The following is a 17,808-nucleotide window of genomic DNA, read 5'->3' on the forward strand; positions in this document are numbered from 1 at the left end:
CCCCAGAAGTGAGAAAACAAAACAGCAATTGCAAGTGACCGATGAGAGAAGATAACAAATGCTTCCTTATTTTAAGGGATGATGAGAACTGGTCAGTTGCACTGCACAGCGGTGGCAGCCCGCTGCAGTTAAATGAAGCTCGGTGTCTGCACAATGAATAATCACTCTTCCTTTTATTTCAGTGTCATATTACATTACAGTCAAGACATGTTATTGACAAAACCTACCAGACATTTCACTTTAAACGTAACCCTTAAAAAAAAACAACAACAAAATAAACACCCCAAAACCAAAAACCAAACAGAAACCCCCCACAGAATGTACACAGATTGAGATGTCACAACTTCGTATGTTACTCATCCATTAAGGTGTTTCACGATATTCCCCACGTCGGAGATACACTTTCTTGACAGCTACAGAAGCAACATTTCACTGGTTTTAAACTAAAGTCAGCTACCGCACAAAAGAACTGCCCGTCAGCTCCCAGCGATGCCAATACACTCCATAGCCATGAAAGCAAATGTCGAGACAACCACTGAACGTTTATGCAAAGACAAAAGCCTCCCAAAGCCTCCTTCCTCTCTTGAGCTAAAGGGAATGGCCACAGCTGTGTTCTGTACGTGTGGTTTTAGAGTCCATTTGATAATCCAGGCTCAACAGACGCGGTCGCTATCCAGAAACTGACCAGATGCATTGTCAGCGCTCTCACTGATTCCAGGACATGACACATAGCACCAGTAATGGCAGAGGAAGCCCAATTATCATACATTTGCTGTAAGTTTACTACATAGCCACTAGAAATGGAGCTAGAATGAACACTCCCTAAGAGATGGCCGCATTTGCTAACCAGCTGTAAAGGTACATGTGACAGAAGTAACCTCGAGTTCAAATAACGCCTGTAAATACACACCCGCTTAGTTGAGGGGGAAAAGACAAAGTCCCATGGAACCGGCTTCAGAGAATCCCTGTTTGTTGCAGGGAGTTGGGCTAAATGACCTTCAAGGGCCACTGCCAACTCCAACCATTCTGCGATTCTAATTTAGTCTAAAACTCACATTCCCCAACACAACGTAGAATAAAACGGCGAGGTTGAGTTTATACACAGCTCTTAAATCGGGTTTATATTACATATATATATAGACACGCATACAGAAAATGCCAAATCTTGGGAGATTAGAATATATTTGAATAGATCCCACAACAACCAGGAAATTCACTTGTTAGGAAGCCTATGTAAAGTTTCCTTTCACCACAACCATGGCTTGAAAACATTCGAAACAGTTTTGAAATACAGTATCTTGCTTCTCCTTTGATACCATAACCTTCAGACACACCGTTACTACTGACTCACAAACTCCAGCTCTGACTGTACAAACTTCTCTCAGTCTCCAGTTTGTTGCGATACTAAAAGTAACAGTAAAATAAGGAAGAAATAAATAACCCAGACACACACCAGCTACTGCTTATCCAACCTGCTCTATACTCTACTTAATTCGGTCACTAACAAATGGGGGCAGAGGATTTTTTTTTATCTATTTCTATATTAATAATATCCCATCAAGAACTTACTGGTAGCTTTAATTACATTCTCAACAGCCAGCTCCAGCCAGGGTTTAAGCCGTGCATTTACAAACACTGACCGTCTGCTCAATGCCCTGCGCCTGGATTCAGCCCACCTAGTTTTAAGCCGCACACTGTGAAGCACCACTTCAGAACCTGCTTCTCTGCCAAAGGAGGAGAAAGCCATATTCAGAGGGGATGCTCAGGGCTCTGAGCGCCTGGCAGCACCGCACTTCCTCGCACTGGAGAGCCTAGGCAAGCCCTACCCAGCGGGGAGTGCCCATCTCAAGCTTTAAGAGGTAGGTGAAGGTAATGCAGAGCCTACTTGCACAAACAGCTCACACATTCTCGGCTGCCTGCCACAAAAGCTGCCAGTGTTAAGAGCATACAGGGAACACACAGCAGCTGAAGCCAAGCACATGCTTATTGTAGCACGAAGGTAGGGTTAACGGCACTTCCGTTCTGAAGAGCAACCTGTTACAAGCTCTGAACACAACTTCGGCTTACATTCAGCTACCTTTAAGGGGTTTTGTTTTGCACCATGAAGCTGAATTCTGAACCAAGCTTCAATCGCGCTTAAAGTACTTCAAGGGAAAATACCAGTTACCAATCACTGAAAGCATTCTGTTTGGAAGAAAAGTAGTCCTAATAGATACTTCTAATCTCCCCTAAGAGCACAATAAATACACCACATTCTATAGAGGTTTTAGCTGATAGTTGAGTAAGAGGTAGAAAGAGGGAGGAGAACACCAATAACCTATATGGTCGTAACATAAGTTGCACAACAGCACTCCCCACTGCAACCACAGCTGGCTGTCACTTGGAAGCTTCAGGTCAGCCTTGCCAAAAGCTTTTAGGATTTTATCTGGGAGGCTGGAGCCTTATATGGGAAGGGAGCAGGGATACAAGAAGTTATAGGAAGTAACAAGATGGGCTCCCAGAAAAGCTGCTGGGTTCCCAGACAAGATGCATGCACTGAAAGACAAGCAGGAAGCGTCACATCAGAATTCCCTTCCCTCCAATACAGAAGCACTGCTGCTACTGACGCAGACCAGTTGCTCAAGCAAACAGCTTAATAAGGCGGAAGGCCAGTAGATAAAAGCAGTGGTAAGAGGTGCTAGCTAGACGTGGTTAAGCAAACACATGTTGATGTATGAGCTGGCTGCAACTGCTTCTGTGCGCTGGTACGTTCCATGTTTATAGAGGACAGGAATTCGAGTTCAAAAAGTGTAACAAGTGATGCTAATCAAAGACAAGTTATGCAGATGCTCACAATTACTGCTAACTTAGTTCTCAACCTCCTACCTGCTTACACTCCATTTCCATGACGATGTATGCATGCATTATCCAAATGATTGTAATTGTAACAGGTTTTCTTTCCCTCCCCCCTCCCCAGTCACTCCAAATGTAACTGTATCGAATTGGACAGGTAAGGTCACGCACGTAACACAAGCTCATGCAATAAGTCAGCGTACAGAAGCAAAACACCTGGTGAATTCCACCTCTTTACTCTTTTAATCTGTCAGAAGAGCGAAGACAAACGGTCAGTTCTGCTTTCCACACTTTGTTCTTTCTCTTTTCAATACGATTGTCACAGAAGAGAAACGAAAACACAGCAAAAGAAACCGTACAAAGGCAAAGTAGAATAACAAAAAATATTTTACTAAAACATAAGATTTACAGGAGATTTTCCAGACAAGCCATTACAAAATGGTCACAAGCTTTTTCTCTGAGGGATTTCTCTACACTTGACAGCAGAATCACAATATTATTAGTGAAGGTGATGGATGTTTAATGATCCCATTTTTTTTTTGTTCAAACAATGAAGCTTGTCCACCTACAGCGTCTAAGTTAGACTGGGCTAGAGGGTATATTCTAAAGTATAACTGGTTAGCTGCTTTTATCAATGCGATTAGCATCACCATAAAAAGGGAGGAGGAGCCCACAAAATTAAAACGAAAAGCCCCGCAGCTAACCCTGCCTACCTTCATTCACAGTGCTTATGCTTAAACCATGATGGGATTAAAAGCAGAGATGTGCTGCTGCTTTTAAACAATTTCACAACAATCCAGATGATACTTCTAGCCTCTGCTCATGCGTTACAATAGTGAATTAGGACAAGACACAGATTTGCTAATGTGCATTTAATCACCAAAAGACTGAAGATGTCTGGGCTTTTATTCTGTAATGTTTCTAAGACTGTGTCCATTAAATGCAAACAAAAAAAAAGGAAGAGGTCTTGGCAGAACAGGAGAAGTGATGCACACTTGATGTTCAAAGCGCATTTAAATATTATTCATGGCATATAGCCTAGTCCATGCTCTGGCTGCAAAGAAAAGAAAAAAACACATTTAAGAAAAGAAGGGAAGTATTTCTCAAGCTTTATTCAAGTAACTTGACTTTTTAACATTACTTTTACACTGTTGCAAAGGCACAAAACGTATCAGTTGTGAGGCAAGCATGACTTGGACCTCCTATTATACACAATACGTAATGGACAAAAACAGAGATCTGATGGAGCAGCCCAAGCGCAGCGAGGCCAGCAGTGACAGAATGCAATCATTCTTTCCACACCTGAGACAGAAGCAGGTATGGAAGAGACACCTTCTGAAGCTAAAGAACCCATTCCTTAAACATCACAGGTAAAACGCAGGTGTGAACTTCTATTTTATCATGTGTCCACACTGGACACCACTGCAATTTAGGAACATAAAAGCTCAAGAGAAAACCACTAATTTTCTCCTAGCCGCCTGCATTTACACACTTGAGTAGACCACTGCAGGCATAGGCAGGAAACCTGAACAACAACCGCAAGCAGTAATTAATTACATCTGCAAGCTGCAGGCACAAAATAGAAGGTTGGGATTTCGATTCCCCAACCAATTAGCCATCGGCTCACCGTATTTCCTAAAGCTAGAAGAAAAGCATCAGATACATCACCTGTTTCTATGGCTTGGGCTTCATTGGTCTTCCATTGCTCAGCTACATCGTTTGCTAGTGGATCATCTGGATTGGGAGCGCTTAACAAAGCCTGGATTGATAGCAGAACTGTACGAATCTGCAAAGCTGGGGACCATTTATCTAAAGAGACATTTATAGCAGGATGAAATACCACATTTGCAGTCTACTGAAATAACAAGTTTTCCGCTCCCAGATTAAAGGGTAAAGATATCCTTAGAAACAAATCTCTTTTTAGAGAGAATCTCCGAGTTTCTGTCTGTGGTAAGGTAATAAGAAAACAAGGTTGCACTTACCTTTCAAAATATCTAAACATATTCTTCCCAGCTTGTCTACATTAGGGTGATAAATTTTGGTCATGAAACGTACTTTAGGAGCTGCCATTGGATATTCTTCTGGAAGGAATAGTTCAAGTTTAAATGTCCCACCCTCAAAGGGGGAATCCTGTGGACCTGCAATGACCACATGAAAATAACGTGCGTTGCTTTCATCTGGTTCTGCTTTTATCCCAGGGACTGGCTCTGCCAGCAAGCGCTGGGTTTCCTAGAAGGAGAAGGAGAGGCAATGTAATAAACACAAACTGTTTAACGTAAGCACTCCGTACAAACTATTTTAAAGGCAAGTCTTCATTATGAATTGACTGCGCCCACTGAAACTATGAAGTGAGTATCAAAGTCAAAGAACACAATGCGGTGAACTGGTATAGATCTCCTTCCAAATCTCTCAACTGCTCTGACAACACGTGCCTCCTCCTCAGCACAAGGTCATGGCTACCAATCCAGAGATGTGTTAAGGACTGCTTTACTTCTGATTCAACTACTGCCAAACCAACTGCTTCAGTATAAACAGAAGCAATCTAAAGAACATCAGTGATAACAGCAGAAGCATTTCCCGTTCTGCCTTCAAGAGAAGTCTGAAATTGACAAACAAAATGACCAACCGCTCACAGAAAGCATTAAAGATTTACTCTAATGTGAGCACACTGATTTTAAAATGAATGCCTGCCTTGGATTCAGTATCAATTCTGAAGAACTGAAAGTACTACACAGCCCCAGTATTAGAGATGTTGCTATATGTATAAATACCTAAAACATCTGTATGTGTGAATAGCCTTTGCTCAAGCACGTTCAGCCTACGTAATAAGCACACTTAAAGCTCCTCTAACAAACACCAGCAGACAAACAAGCTGTTCTGTACACGTTAGAATGAGGGAAGCCTGCTTTCCTACCCACATTTGTTTTCTTTGTTGCTCTGCCTCCAGCAGTAACCCTGCACCATGCTCCACAAAGTGGCCACAGTGAGGAGCTGCCCGTGTTCTGGCCACCCATTCCACTAACTGCTGAGCAGACCGAGCTCTGTACCGACTTCTTTCTCCACTACTGCCGGCCCTCGCGAGTCCTGTAGGCACCATTCCACCCCAAAAAGAGGGTGATGCTGGCAAGAGGACATTAGGCAGGGACAAGGAGTTTGCAGAAACCTCATTTCCTCAGGTAATTTTAGCCCCGTTTCCTGCTTTTCCTCCAGCCTGTTTTCACTGCGTGCAGTTAATTTTATTACCACCTTCCCTGTTGACTTACACAAAGAGAAATTCTATTTCTGCTGCAGCAAGTGGCAACCTGTGGGTGTCATATTAATTTACTGCCCTAGTTTTATGGTGTATTTACTCAGTGTGTCCACAATAGACGTAATATAAGCACAATAGTTGTACGTGGCTTCAAGTTCTTCAAATACAACCCAGACTGTTCGAATACATGCATTCTGTTAGGATAACTCAGGCACTGAAGTGACTGTCATGACATGGTTAACATCTCACTTCAGCAAAAGCAAATGAAATATCTGAAGCACTGAAGCCCCAGTAATTAACACTACAATCCAACCATTCGTATCAAATGTATCAAGTTCCTACAGCTCATAATACTGACGTTATTATCTACATAAACACACGGCAATAAACTGATGTGATCTAACTTCTTGCTGGACTTATCCGCACAGGCAATAGCTGCCAGTACCACTTACGTACCGCACTGTAAGGACATCCAAGCTGCTCTAAGCTTCCTACACTCATCCTCGCAAATATATTTCAAAGGATACAAATGAACTTGCAACACATACAAGATTTATGTCCTGTCCCCAGCCCCAGCTCTGTCCTGCTGACCCCCACACTGCCTCTCTAGCCACGCCAGTGTGCTGACTGTACCCACACCACAGAACCAATCCTGGCTTAAAACAACCCAGAATCAGCAGTTCCATGGCAGCAGCATCAGCATTTCTACCTGCCAGTGCATCCAAGGGAGCTGTGTCAGGCTGGGAGCTGCACATACTGCTACTAAAAGCCATTTGTCAGCAAACAGTGGGTGAACCCACATACAAGAAAAATGATTCTTTTGATAAGATACAGCATCATACTGATGGCTTTTTCACTGCTGGAATGTCATTATGTTAAGACAGACCTTTATACCCTACGTTACACAGACACTGTTATCCTTCTATAAAATAACAGAAGGGATGAGAACCAGAAAAAGTGTATAATGTTACATTGCCTGTTGGGCTCCTCAGAACCTGGGCAGGACATCTATGAACTGTGAGGGTGGTGAGACGCTGGAACAGGCTGCCCAGCAAGGCTGTGGATGCCCCCCTCCCTGGAAGCATCCAAGGCCAGGCTGGATGGGGCTTTGAGTAACCTGGTTTAGAGGGAGGTGTCCCTGCCTATAGCAGGGGGTAGGAACTACACGATCTTAATGGTCCCTTCCAACCCAAACTATTCTATGATTCTATGAAAAGGAGTAGAGAAAAGGGAAAACAAATCAATTAGCTGTATTTTAAGGCCACAGCACATAAAGATGATTAAAATTAAGCAGGACCAGTACTAAATGCTAAGGCAGGCTCAGAAACTCAGCTTCCACACTGTAAAGTCAGACGGCCAGCTGAAGACGTGCTGATGCTGAAATCCATTCCACCTGCCGTAAAGCTGGGAGCAGTAAGTTCCACTTGAGACAAACAGCTGTCGGTCTGCAGGACAACACAGCACCACCTCAGGAAGCTCAACCTGCTTGAAGAGTATGTTGCACCCGTTCCCCCTTCCCACCACCTCCAATAGAGGCACCCACAAAAGAAGCCCACAGATGTGGACTCAATCTACAAAAAGAAGCGTGTCATTTCCTTTAATATGTTCATCTAATTATCTGTTACCTTCCCCAGAGGACGGTTATCCACTGAAAAAGATCCAAAGAAAAAACACGACAAAAAATCCTTCCAATTAAATTTTTTAACTCGCTACATTTAATTAGATTCATCTGGAAGCTCAAGTGTACACAACACTTCACTTTATAATACAGTAACTAAGTTTGTTTGCACAGGAATACTAACTGCAATCTAAGTGGTACCAGAATAGCACTTGACAGTGTTTCTTACTAGCTCTCCTCTATCATACTGAAGTGAGTAGCACAGAAAACACTCCAGGACACACTTTGAGCTCTCCAGCATTTAGTGAGGCACATCCTTTGCACCCACAGGCAGTTTATTTCTATTTGCCACACTTCACGTTTCCCTTTTTGCTCTCATTTTACTCCACTTTGCCTCAATTTCAAACTAATTTCACAGCTCGCGTGGATTAATGAAAATGAATAGGTGGAAAAGTAAGATACGTGCCAGCCAATACTGCAAGGAATAAAAACACCCCACCAAAACACGCTGCTCTCGCTCAGAATTCATTACACCTCTCCACCATTTCCTTTCTTGTTTTTAATTAAGCGGTTAAAAGAAACGCAGAAGTGTTGAATGTTTTTGGATGAGCCAAAGCTTTTCTTAGTAATGCAGGTGGCCTGAAGTAGAGTGACAGATGATATGGAAGTGACATATGGTGCAGCTGACATTCTCCATAGCTATTCTTCTACGAAGATATTAAACCAAAGATGAATTGTACTCATGGGGGGTAACCTGCGAGGCCAAGGCAGCCTAGGACAAGGTCTGTGATGTTTAGAGGAGGCCAGCAGAGGAGGAGGCAGGAGCAAGGATGGTTCAGGCTGCCGAGGCAGAGAAGTCACACAAGCAAAACATCGATATCCAATGGGGTGAGTTTCACAATTTAAGCAGTTGACTTAATATAAGCTGCTTTTAGTGGAAGAAAAAATAAATACTGAAACATAGACAGTCACCAGGATACTGCTGTATCACACACCCAGAGCAAGACAGAGATCTTCTTTATGGAAGCAAACCGAACAACAGAGGATGCTTCCACACAGGCATGCACAAAAAGTCAATTGTTAGAGCATGGGGAGAGAGAGCAACATCAAGGAGTCCACTAGAAACACACCATTATTTTAATCAGTTCTAGTCTTTCAACAGTCTTTATAAAAGCCTCAAGTTGCCAACACCTCAGTCAAAACAACAGCTACTAAAGAATACGTATTCCACCACTCCATAGAACAAAAGCTACTGTAATGGACTTCAGAAGTCTTAACTTGCCATCAGCACTATGGCAATATGACAATGGCGCGCTGGAAAATCATTATAACCAGAAGGCTCACATATGCAAGCATTTGGGAAAAATATACTTCGTACATAGCTCAGCCACTGCAGTAGAACTGAAACCTTTACAGCTTCACTTGTCTGATAAAGACCATACCAGCAGCAAAGGAAGAAATTACTGCATGGCACTGGACAATGTTTTAACTTTCTCTGTAATCTTTAAGGCTATTGTACGAAGACTTCTGGAATATAAAAAAATATGTTTGCTTGGCAAGACAGCACAAAATAGCTCAGTGAAGAAATCCGAACTCAGTGCCTTCAGCCAAATTTGCTTTCCTCAGTAATTTCTCTTTTTGTGCACCCAATTTACCAACACCTCCTTTTTCTTATTTCACATCTACTATTACTGCTACACAGCTCACCTCACCAACCACAAAGCCCACGTATTAATTTGCAGGCTAAACACTCTAGTCTGAAGCTGCGACTTCAGCAGTTACAACTGAAGGAATACGGACTGGACACGATCTATCACAGTTCTTCTTCTATACAGTCCTGTAATATCAACTGTGAAATCATCCAGTGACATTCATGAAGTGCATTAGAACAAAGGGAATTTTGAGAAATCCCAACACTTTGCAGAGCCTGAGCCATTTCAGTTGAGAAGCGAGAGGCCAAAAGGAAGGGAAGGAAGGAAGAAAGGCTGTGGGGCCTTCCACTTCAGCCCGTTACGCACCAGCACTTCTGCCTGCATGCTGATCTTTTGACCCTGTGGTGAAACATACTCCTTGATCCAGCCCACCACATGCCCATGCAAACAGCTGTGCCGACAAAAAGGAGAGGGCAAAAGTGCTGTCAGAGAGCTGGGAGAACAGAGCCACTCTGACAGAAGAGCTGCTTTATGGGCTCAGGCTGTGGCAAACATCACAGCAAGATGCGAGCGTAACAGATCACCCCTCTGCAACCAACCTAAAAAGGAAGCGTGGAGGCTTCCTCCTCATTCCAAAGGAAGAGCCTTAACTACCAGGAGTGCTAATTTCAGTAACAGATGGCGAATTGCTAAATTAAAGTATTTGGTATTTAAGGCTTCATGGATGGATGAAGACTCTGCATCTTCTTACTGGTTATATACAGTTATCTAGCAACCTCTGACAGCACAGCTGCTACAGGAAAAGAATCCCTAGGGCCAGCAGCTTTATGCTGGCACCTATCATTAAGCTCTCAGAGTTCAGCACAGCTGGGATAAAGTTACACTCAAAGTTCAGAATGGAAAGCATTAACAAGGCCCCTCTTAGCCAAAGAAAAAACACTGTAATTATTAAAGTTGTTAAACACTCATGCTTTTACAATGCTGTAATATCATACCCTGACACCAAGTCTCAGGTTAATTATTCTTTTCCTATATTGTCATCAGCACAACTCTCAAAAGCGGTGAGGCAATTTACCTCTACCACCAGCAGCTACGATGGAGGTTACATCCCTAAAAACTTTTCAGCCCAAGGGAAGCTAAAAGAGCCCTCATCTACTTCAGACAGTAAAGTATTTTAGCTAATATCCACCTTTAGCTGTAAGTTCAACTAGCCAAAACAGCTTCATCAGACCAGAGAGCAGGGATGGATCACTATCTGTCACAGCATAAGGCCACCTGTCACAGCCCCCATTCACTCCCAGCACCCAACGCTGTCTCCTTGCCAGAGGCAGCCATCCCTACAAGCCACCCGGGAGGCAAATCCTGCCAGCTTGCCTAACTCAAGCCCATAAAACTTAGCTGGGCTCTCTCAATCTCTCAATTAGGTTTCTAAACCCCAAAGCTCAGGCAACACAAACTCTGCTGCCCTCTAGCCCCCAGGAGTGTCAAGCATCTGGCACTAGGGGCTGCAAAGAAAAGCTCCTTCCATCATCAAGAAGCACAGAAATACACATCTCTTGATGGACTGCCTCTGCAAATGCCCTCTACCAGAAAAAAACCCCAGATAGTTGGCTACGAACTTCCTCCATAGCACTGGTTATGTACAACAGGACCAATGCCATGCAACACTGCGTGAACAGCCCCAAAGTAGCTCAAAAGAAAATTACTGATAAACAAGAGAAGCACATGGAGTGAAAGAGAAGCGTACCAGCCTCCATCCCTTCTGTGAGACACAGAACTTGTATTTAGCCCCTGCAAGGTGAGGCCAGGGCTGCTCCACGCCAGACATGGCTGGTTCCTGCAAGTTCCAACAGCCCTGCTGCCAGGGTGGGGGCACCTCCGGGACAGAGGATTTAGGCAACGACAAAATACCACATAAAGATAATGGCAAGGGCAAGGGAAAAAAAGCAGGAGCAAAATCACTGCAAATGCAAAGGTCAGAGGAGGAGAAATCACCACACAGCTCTGGAGAGAGCACAGCAGACACCCAGTGCAAGTCACAGAGCAACCATTGATCTGCAACCTGCTTAAACCTCTACATCCAAAGGCATTTCTAGAGAGGATATGGGACAGAATTCTAACTTGCAGAGTCATCTGTAGGACTGTAGGATTGGAGTTCTTCAAGGCAAAAGAGGGCAAAAGATGAAAACCACTTGCTCCATTTCTGGTATCGCTGAGATAGCACTTGGAGGGCACCACACCTAACAGGTAGATATCATGTGGAAGACAACACGATGAGGAAAAGATAACTTCCAGTTTAAATGATTGCTGATCAGCCAGATTTCTAGTCCTTCTTGATCAACTCAACTCACGTCTATGACTGCATGCCCACCTTTTCTTCTCACAACACAGGAGGCTTTGGCCGCGAGGGAAGTTGCAGCTTCTCAGTAGCAGCTCTAATTTGCACAGTTCCACTCACCCCCTCATCAGCCCAAGTGTCTGCAATGTCCAACAATAAATGAGATCACGAGTTATCTGGCTTAAGAAATAACCCTTACTGCAAAGTTCTGAGCCAAGCCAGACCCTCAGACCAAGCTCACTGTAGCAGCACAAAGTTTTCTGTGCCAGTACAGCCCAGGCTGTAATAGTTAACACAGTAAGGCTGGCCAACATAGACCACAGGCTAACCACCTTGAGAAATTCCAGTTCATCCAACTCAAGTAGGTGGCAACTTCTCCAGCTGGTGCTGGTTATCTACAAAAACCACATTAGTACAGCATCACCTTCAGCATTTTGATTTGGAGCACATACACTATATGTTTGTTTCATCTTTTTATTCTGAGCATAGAAAACCCTCACCATCTACCAGCACCATTATGTTCCAACTACTGTGAGCAGTTTGGATATATATATATATATATTTTAATATGAAATAGAAACTAACTTTTTTTAGCTGCATACAACTAAACTGAGAGCAACATAATGGCACACAGACAAGTTGTAATTACTTCCTGAATGGCAATTCTTTCATGTTCTGTCACTGTGGGATAAGGAGGAAGATCACACTTTAAGTACTGATACATCACATACAAGAAGATAAACTGCACGCATGGTTTTGCTCTGATTTCTGAGAGGAAGGCAATAGGAGAAACTGAAGCACATTCAAGACCTTCTTCTACATATATGGATAAAGCAGCGTCAGAAAATCACAAAGACTTACTCCAGTAACTTCTTTTAATGGTGCACCACATCCCGGCACAGATTCTTCCAGGACGCAGATCCTATCATTTCATCACAGCAAAGAAAATAACTGACCAGAATCAGCATTACTGAAAATAAATGTTACTCAAGGAAATCTCATATCGCCAGCGAGACCTCAAAATGCTTGGATTAAAACTGCATCACTGTAAAATGACTACACTGGAGAAAGTCTTCACAAAATGCTATCTTCTTTGAGGAAAAAAAAAATGAAAAGTCCATTAAATTTTAATGCAGAGGTCAAACATCATAAGCAGAAGGCTGTATTTGTGGTTTCCAGTAGCTGGCCTCTTGAATTCCTCAATTCCTTGCCATATAATCCCCGAGTGTGAGCATCTTGCATGCCCCAGCTTCCTGGGATCGTTACTGGGCTAATGGCTTCCAGCAGTCCTCCTGCCTGCAGCTTCCTAGACCTCATCACTCTAACTGCACCTACCCAAAGAACCAAAGCAGAACAACGTTCAGCATATCAACATGTTAAATGCACCTCCCATAGAGCGTACCATCAGTACAGGTGATTTAGGAATTATTCAATAGCACTTCAATCTGCGAACAAACATCTAGCAGACTGAAGCTGTAGCTCTGCTAAACAGGCACAGTGAACTCTGCATCCATCACAGTTCTCTCCCATGCACTTCGAGTTCTTCAGCTCCCATCACCACACCACAAATTCTAACAACATCAGAGTACTGACAGCGAGATGAAGATGAGCACACTCCAGATAACCTTGCTTTCATAGAGAAAAACAGGCTTGGAGGATGACTTTGTTACCAATAACCAGCAACATGAAGAGGGCATTTGTAAGGTCAGGATTGCTTCCCCCTGGGAATGACCACATTCTCAGATTTTCCACAGCAGATTACAGGATTTTGGAACTGCGAAGCTGAGATTTTAGGCAAATTCCTAGAGGATTATCTATGTACTAGCACAGATCAAGCTTTAATAGAGCTGGAGATGCACCATAAAAAGTGAATGACTAAAAAGCTAACAGCATAAACCATTCCTGCAGTCGCACTTAGGGAGCATGTTTGCATTAGAGCCTTGTGTTAATACCTACTGTAGACTCAACTATCAAAGCGTGATTAAAGCAAATAATTAATGTAGAATTTTTGTCCAAATGCCATTTGCAGCAAGATTTCCCACTCACTGTCATTACTAGCCTGACCCCCAGTCACATATAACAACAAAAATACACTCGTGATATTTCTGCTGGCTTTTGCTGCCAGACAAGTGCAGTACAAAACAACTGTGTGCAAAGCCATACATTGACATTAAGAGAGACTTCTGGGGAGGGACAAAAAGAGAAATCAGAAATGTTGATTCTTCTGTCACATTTGAAGCTCTCCACAAGATTCAAACAGCACTTATGGGACAACACCACACTACAAAGTCCAAACATACCGTTCCTTTCACCAACGCCAAGGAACTGTGATGACCAAAAACACATGATTTCTACACCTCACCATCATCCAAAGAAACTTAGAAATACTACAATAAGTCTTTAGTAGAAAAGACTGTAGAAAAGACCATAGAAATCAGAGCCTCAATAGCTTCACACTGATCAATTCGTTCACAAAAAGTTTGAAGAATCTCATACAATGCTTCAGATGTTTTGTTTCATGAGATGAGCAGCTGCAGCGATTGTAACAAAAGTGCCATTAACAACGAGTCACGCAGTCGACACGCAGACCTGGACAGCAAACCATGAATGATGAGATCACTGCAGCAATGAAAACTGAAAGAAAAAATTGTAAAGGATGACACAAGGCAACGTTGCCCATCCCATTCAGATACATTCACTGCACTTGACACAGCAGTGAGGTGGTTTTGAATGTCAGCCAAAGGAAAGGGAAAAAACGATGCAGTTCAGTTCTTTACTGGAGCAACATGACATTGCAACACAGGAAATAATTGGTTTAACAAACATTTGATAATGAAAATTTCTGGCTTTGCTTACTGGGTACTTTGCAAAGATTCACTTCTTAAATATGTGCAGTAACAAAAAAGTTCACAGTATCAAAAACACAAACGTGTGCAAGTGTTCCATACCGCCACCTTATTTTCTTACATGAATAGATTTTCTTGACAAAGTGCCTCTCAGAAGACCACTGGCATTAGGCTACTGAATTAAAACACCTTCTCTCTATCCACAAGATAAAAATTTCTCCAGTTCCAGTTATACATCTGATTTAACATCTATGACATTTTCTACTCAACATCAGTGCTGTGCTAACACCATAAGCCATACTTCTAAAGCGAGTCATCCCCTGAGCTTACAGATCATTCACCCCACTTGTTTAAAGCCTGTCCTTCCAAGTAATCTGAGGACGGCAAGCTGGGAGTAATCCTTTATCTCCTGTAAAAAATGCTTTGCAATATCAATACTGACACCTTGTAAATGAGTGTGGAGAAGTACTGAAAATATAAATAAAGCTCTCTGCTGAGACAAGGCAAGCCAGAGCTCTCCTGCTGGGCTGGATGACAGTTTGCACAGAGCTGAGAAGCAGGCTGGAGAGCACAGGCCGCTAGTCAACCTGAGAGCCAGGCCATCTGCCAGCAGTCCATCAAGATGAGGAATGCCAACTGCATTTTGAGCCCTTAGCTAGATTCTGTATTTCGTTACGGTGCATATACACTGCTATATCCCAACAGCTATTGCTGTGCTTCCCTCAGATGACCACACAAAGGCCACATGTGGATCAAAGGGAAAAGGTCTTCTCCTAGCAGTAACCCAAACCATTTATTTATCAAATCTGCACCTTGTTACTAGAATTATTTCAACCTCCTACAGCCCTTTTCTGTCATCTATCTTTCTCTCCTCTATTTCCTTTCCTCATCTTTCAAATGCTCACTAACGGTAGAGTTCATTTACTCCCCTCCAACTACAACAAGCAGCAATAGGATATTTAACTCCAACATTAAGATCAGTAGCAAGCATCAAAACAGCCCTCGTTCAAGACTCCTGAAGACTGAAGTGCTTGTTCCTAGATCTGCAACTCTGCAGCCGGGACACTTTCAAATATTACCTTACACATTCAAGACTGTAATACTAGCAAGATTCAAGTCTTAGACCATACGTACCTCTGATGACCTCAACTGATGACCTCACGCATGCACAGCACAGGAGCTACAGAAACGGTCACCCATTTCAAGATTCAAAGGCCCTGAACTGTCTGCAGACAGCCTACATTGCGTACCTGGAAATAGACAACCCAGAACATGCACCACCCTGCAACAGACAACATTGAAATATTCCAAGCAAGACTCCACTGGAGAAAATCTAGACCATCTAGGTCTCTGCTCGAGGTATTCAGATGTCTATCCCCAGGGATAAGAGCAACATTCTCATACCATCCTCTATCTTGGAAATGAGCTGCATGCATTGCTCTAGGTTTTCCCTAAGAAGCTAAGAAAGAAGAAACAAGAGTGCTAAGAATGAAATTTATGTACTAGCTTATAAGCGGGTGCAATTCTTGGCCAGCCTCAGGAAAACTGTCAAAATCTACAGCAGAATCTAACACGGCCACATCAGCTTCACAACCCATCTCTCACCACATCTCTACAATGAACACCAGTTCTGCTACATCATGAGATTTCCTCAGACCTGAAATATAGTCACCACTGTATGCTGAGCACCAAGGCAACAGGGTGACCAAACTCACTTCTGTAAGATTTACATAGTATTTTGACTGCCTATATTTCTGAGCATCAATCACAGTTCAGCTGTTTTCATACACAAAAAATGCTAATCCTGTTGAATTTTTATCCCATCTCCTCTAAGACCTGCTATATATATATATATATACTGACTTAAATATATATTTACTTATTTTTTGCATCAACTAGTTAACACATTGTGTTCTCGTGTTTTACAATCGTTGCCAACTTTGCATGCTCAACCAAGAGCAGCATTATCCTAAGTGGTGACATTCATTCAGGTGGAAATGAAACAAGTGCTACCACTGCCAAACTAATGAATCTTACTGGAATCGTTTAGTAACTTTTACAAAAGCAGTCGGTGACCCCCGATTTGAGATTGCAAACCACATTACTGCAAACTGAGTAGGAGCGAGGATGCCCACCCAGGAAGCATTCACGTCGGCTACAGGACCAAATCATCAGCAAGACAAACTGCATTGCAACGCAGCTCCCTGCGCCTGTGCCGAGTGACTCCATGCGTTTGAGCCAGCCTGCAATTCCCTCCGAGGTGTAGCTGGAAGCATCCGAAGCCAAAAGCAAAGCCTGGCAGACACAACTCGAGGCGCATCGCCGAGCCACCAGCATCACCACGCTGAGACTGCAAGAGCCGGTAGCTCGGAGCGCACGTAGCAGCCCAGGACTGGCGCAGCCCGCACCGGCGCGGATGCCCCCGACTGACAGAGACGGGCACAGTCACCGCGTGTCTGTCCACCGGGCCCCGCGGGCTGCTCCAGCGCAGAGCCGCACCGCGGGAGCCGGCAGCTGGGCGGAAGGGGGCTGCGCCCGGCGCCGCCCGAGCTCCGAAGCCCGGAAGGGCCGCGGGACGCCGCCCGGGCGGGCACCGCGACGGGAACGGCCTCGCTCTCGCCAGCCACCCACGGCCCACCGGGAGGCCCCGGCGGCTCCCCCCTCGCCCGCGCACGCCGCCGGGCCGAGAAGGGAGCGGCGGGGATGGGCGGGCCCAGCCCGGCGCCCCGCTCTCATTCATCCCCGCGGTGGCCGGGCCCGGCGGCGGCTCCGCGCCGGCCGAAGGATGAGGGAGGCCTGGGAGCGGCCCTGCCCCGCGCGGCCCCGCTCCCGCGCACCGGAAGCGGCACCAGGCCCGACCCTGCCCGCCGCGAGAACGAGCCCCGGCTCGGTGTCCCGCGTCCCCGCGAGGCGCGACGCGTCGTTACCTTGATGATCCTGCGGGGCAGCCCGGCCATCTTGTCTCGTCGGGGTGCAAGCTCGCGGGCTCGCCTCCGCTCGGGGCTCGCACACAGCCGGAAGTCACCCTCTCCGCTCTTCCGGTGGCGCCGCCCTCGGCGCGGCACGTCGGGCAATGTAGGCCGCGCCCGCTCCTCCGGCCTCCGCGCTCCTCCCGCTGCTGGGCGGCGGCGTGACGAGCTGCCGCCGTGCGCGCCCGCTGCCTGCGGGGGCGAGGCTTGCCCCGAATACCGGTGTGAGGCCGCTGCTCCGCACTGACAGAGCTCAGATCTCAGCAGCGTGTTTGACGCACCGCGATGGTACGAGGTGTGTCA

The 17,808-nt window shown here is 44.8% G+C and overlaps 1 protein-coding gene across 1 annotated transcript; it reads right to left on the minus strand.

The window, feature by feature from the left end:
* Window positions 1-147: 147 nt before the first annotated feature.
* Window positions 148-17,798, minus strand: UBE2N (ubiquitin conjugating enzyme E2 N). Its single transcript, XM_072334619.1, has 4 exons — window positions 17,464-17,798; window positions 4,815-5,061; window positions 4,501-4,641; window positions 148-3,886 (listed from the first exon to the last, which is right to left on the minus strand). The coding sequence occupies exons 1-4, from the start codon at window positions 17,491-17,493 to the stop codon at window positions 3,846-3,848; spliced, it is 459 nt and encodes a 152-aa protein (XP_072190720.1). The 5' UTR covers window positions 17,494-17,798; the 3' UTR covers window positions 148-3,845.
* Window positions 17,799-17,808: the final 10 nt, after the last annotated feature.

The sequence above is a fragment of the Excalfactoria chinensis genome, chromosome 1 (assembly GCF_039878825.1).
Source record: "Excalfactoria chinensis isolate bCotChi1 chromosome 1, bCotChi1.hap2, whole genome shotgun sequence".
NCBI classification, from domain to species: domain Eukaryota; kingdom Metazoa; phylum Chordata; class Aves; order Galliformes; family Phasianidae; genus Excalfactoria; species Excalfactoria chinensis.

Coding starts and splice junctions, on each gene's coding strand:
- UBE2N (XM_072334619.1), bottom strand. CDS start 17,493: ATGGCCGGGCTGCCCCGCAGGATCATCAAG. Junction 5,062..17,463: donor TGCCCCGCAGGATCATCAAG/GTAACGACGCGT, acceptor TTCTCCTTCTAG/GAAACCCAGCGCTTGCTGGC. Junction 3,887..4,500: donor AGCCCAAGCCATAGAAACAG/GTGATGTATCTG, acceptor TTTTCTTTGCAG/CCAGAGCATGGACTAGGCTA.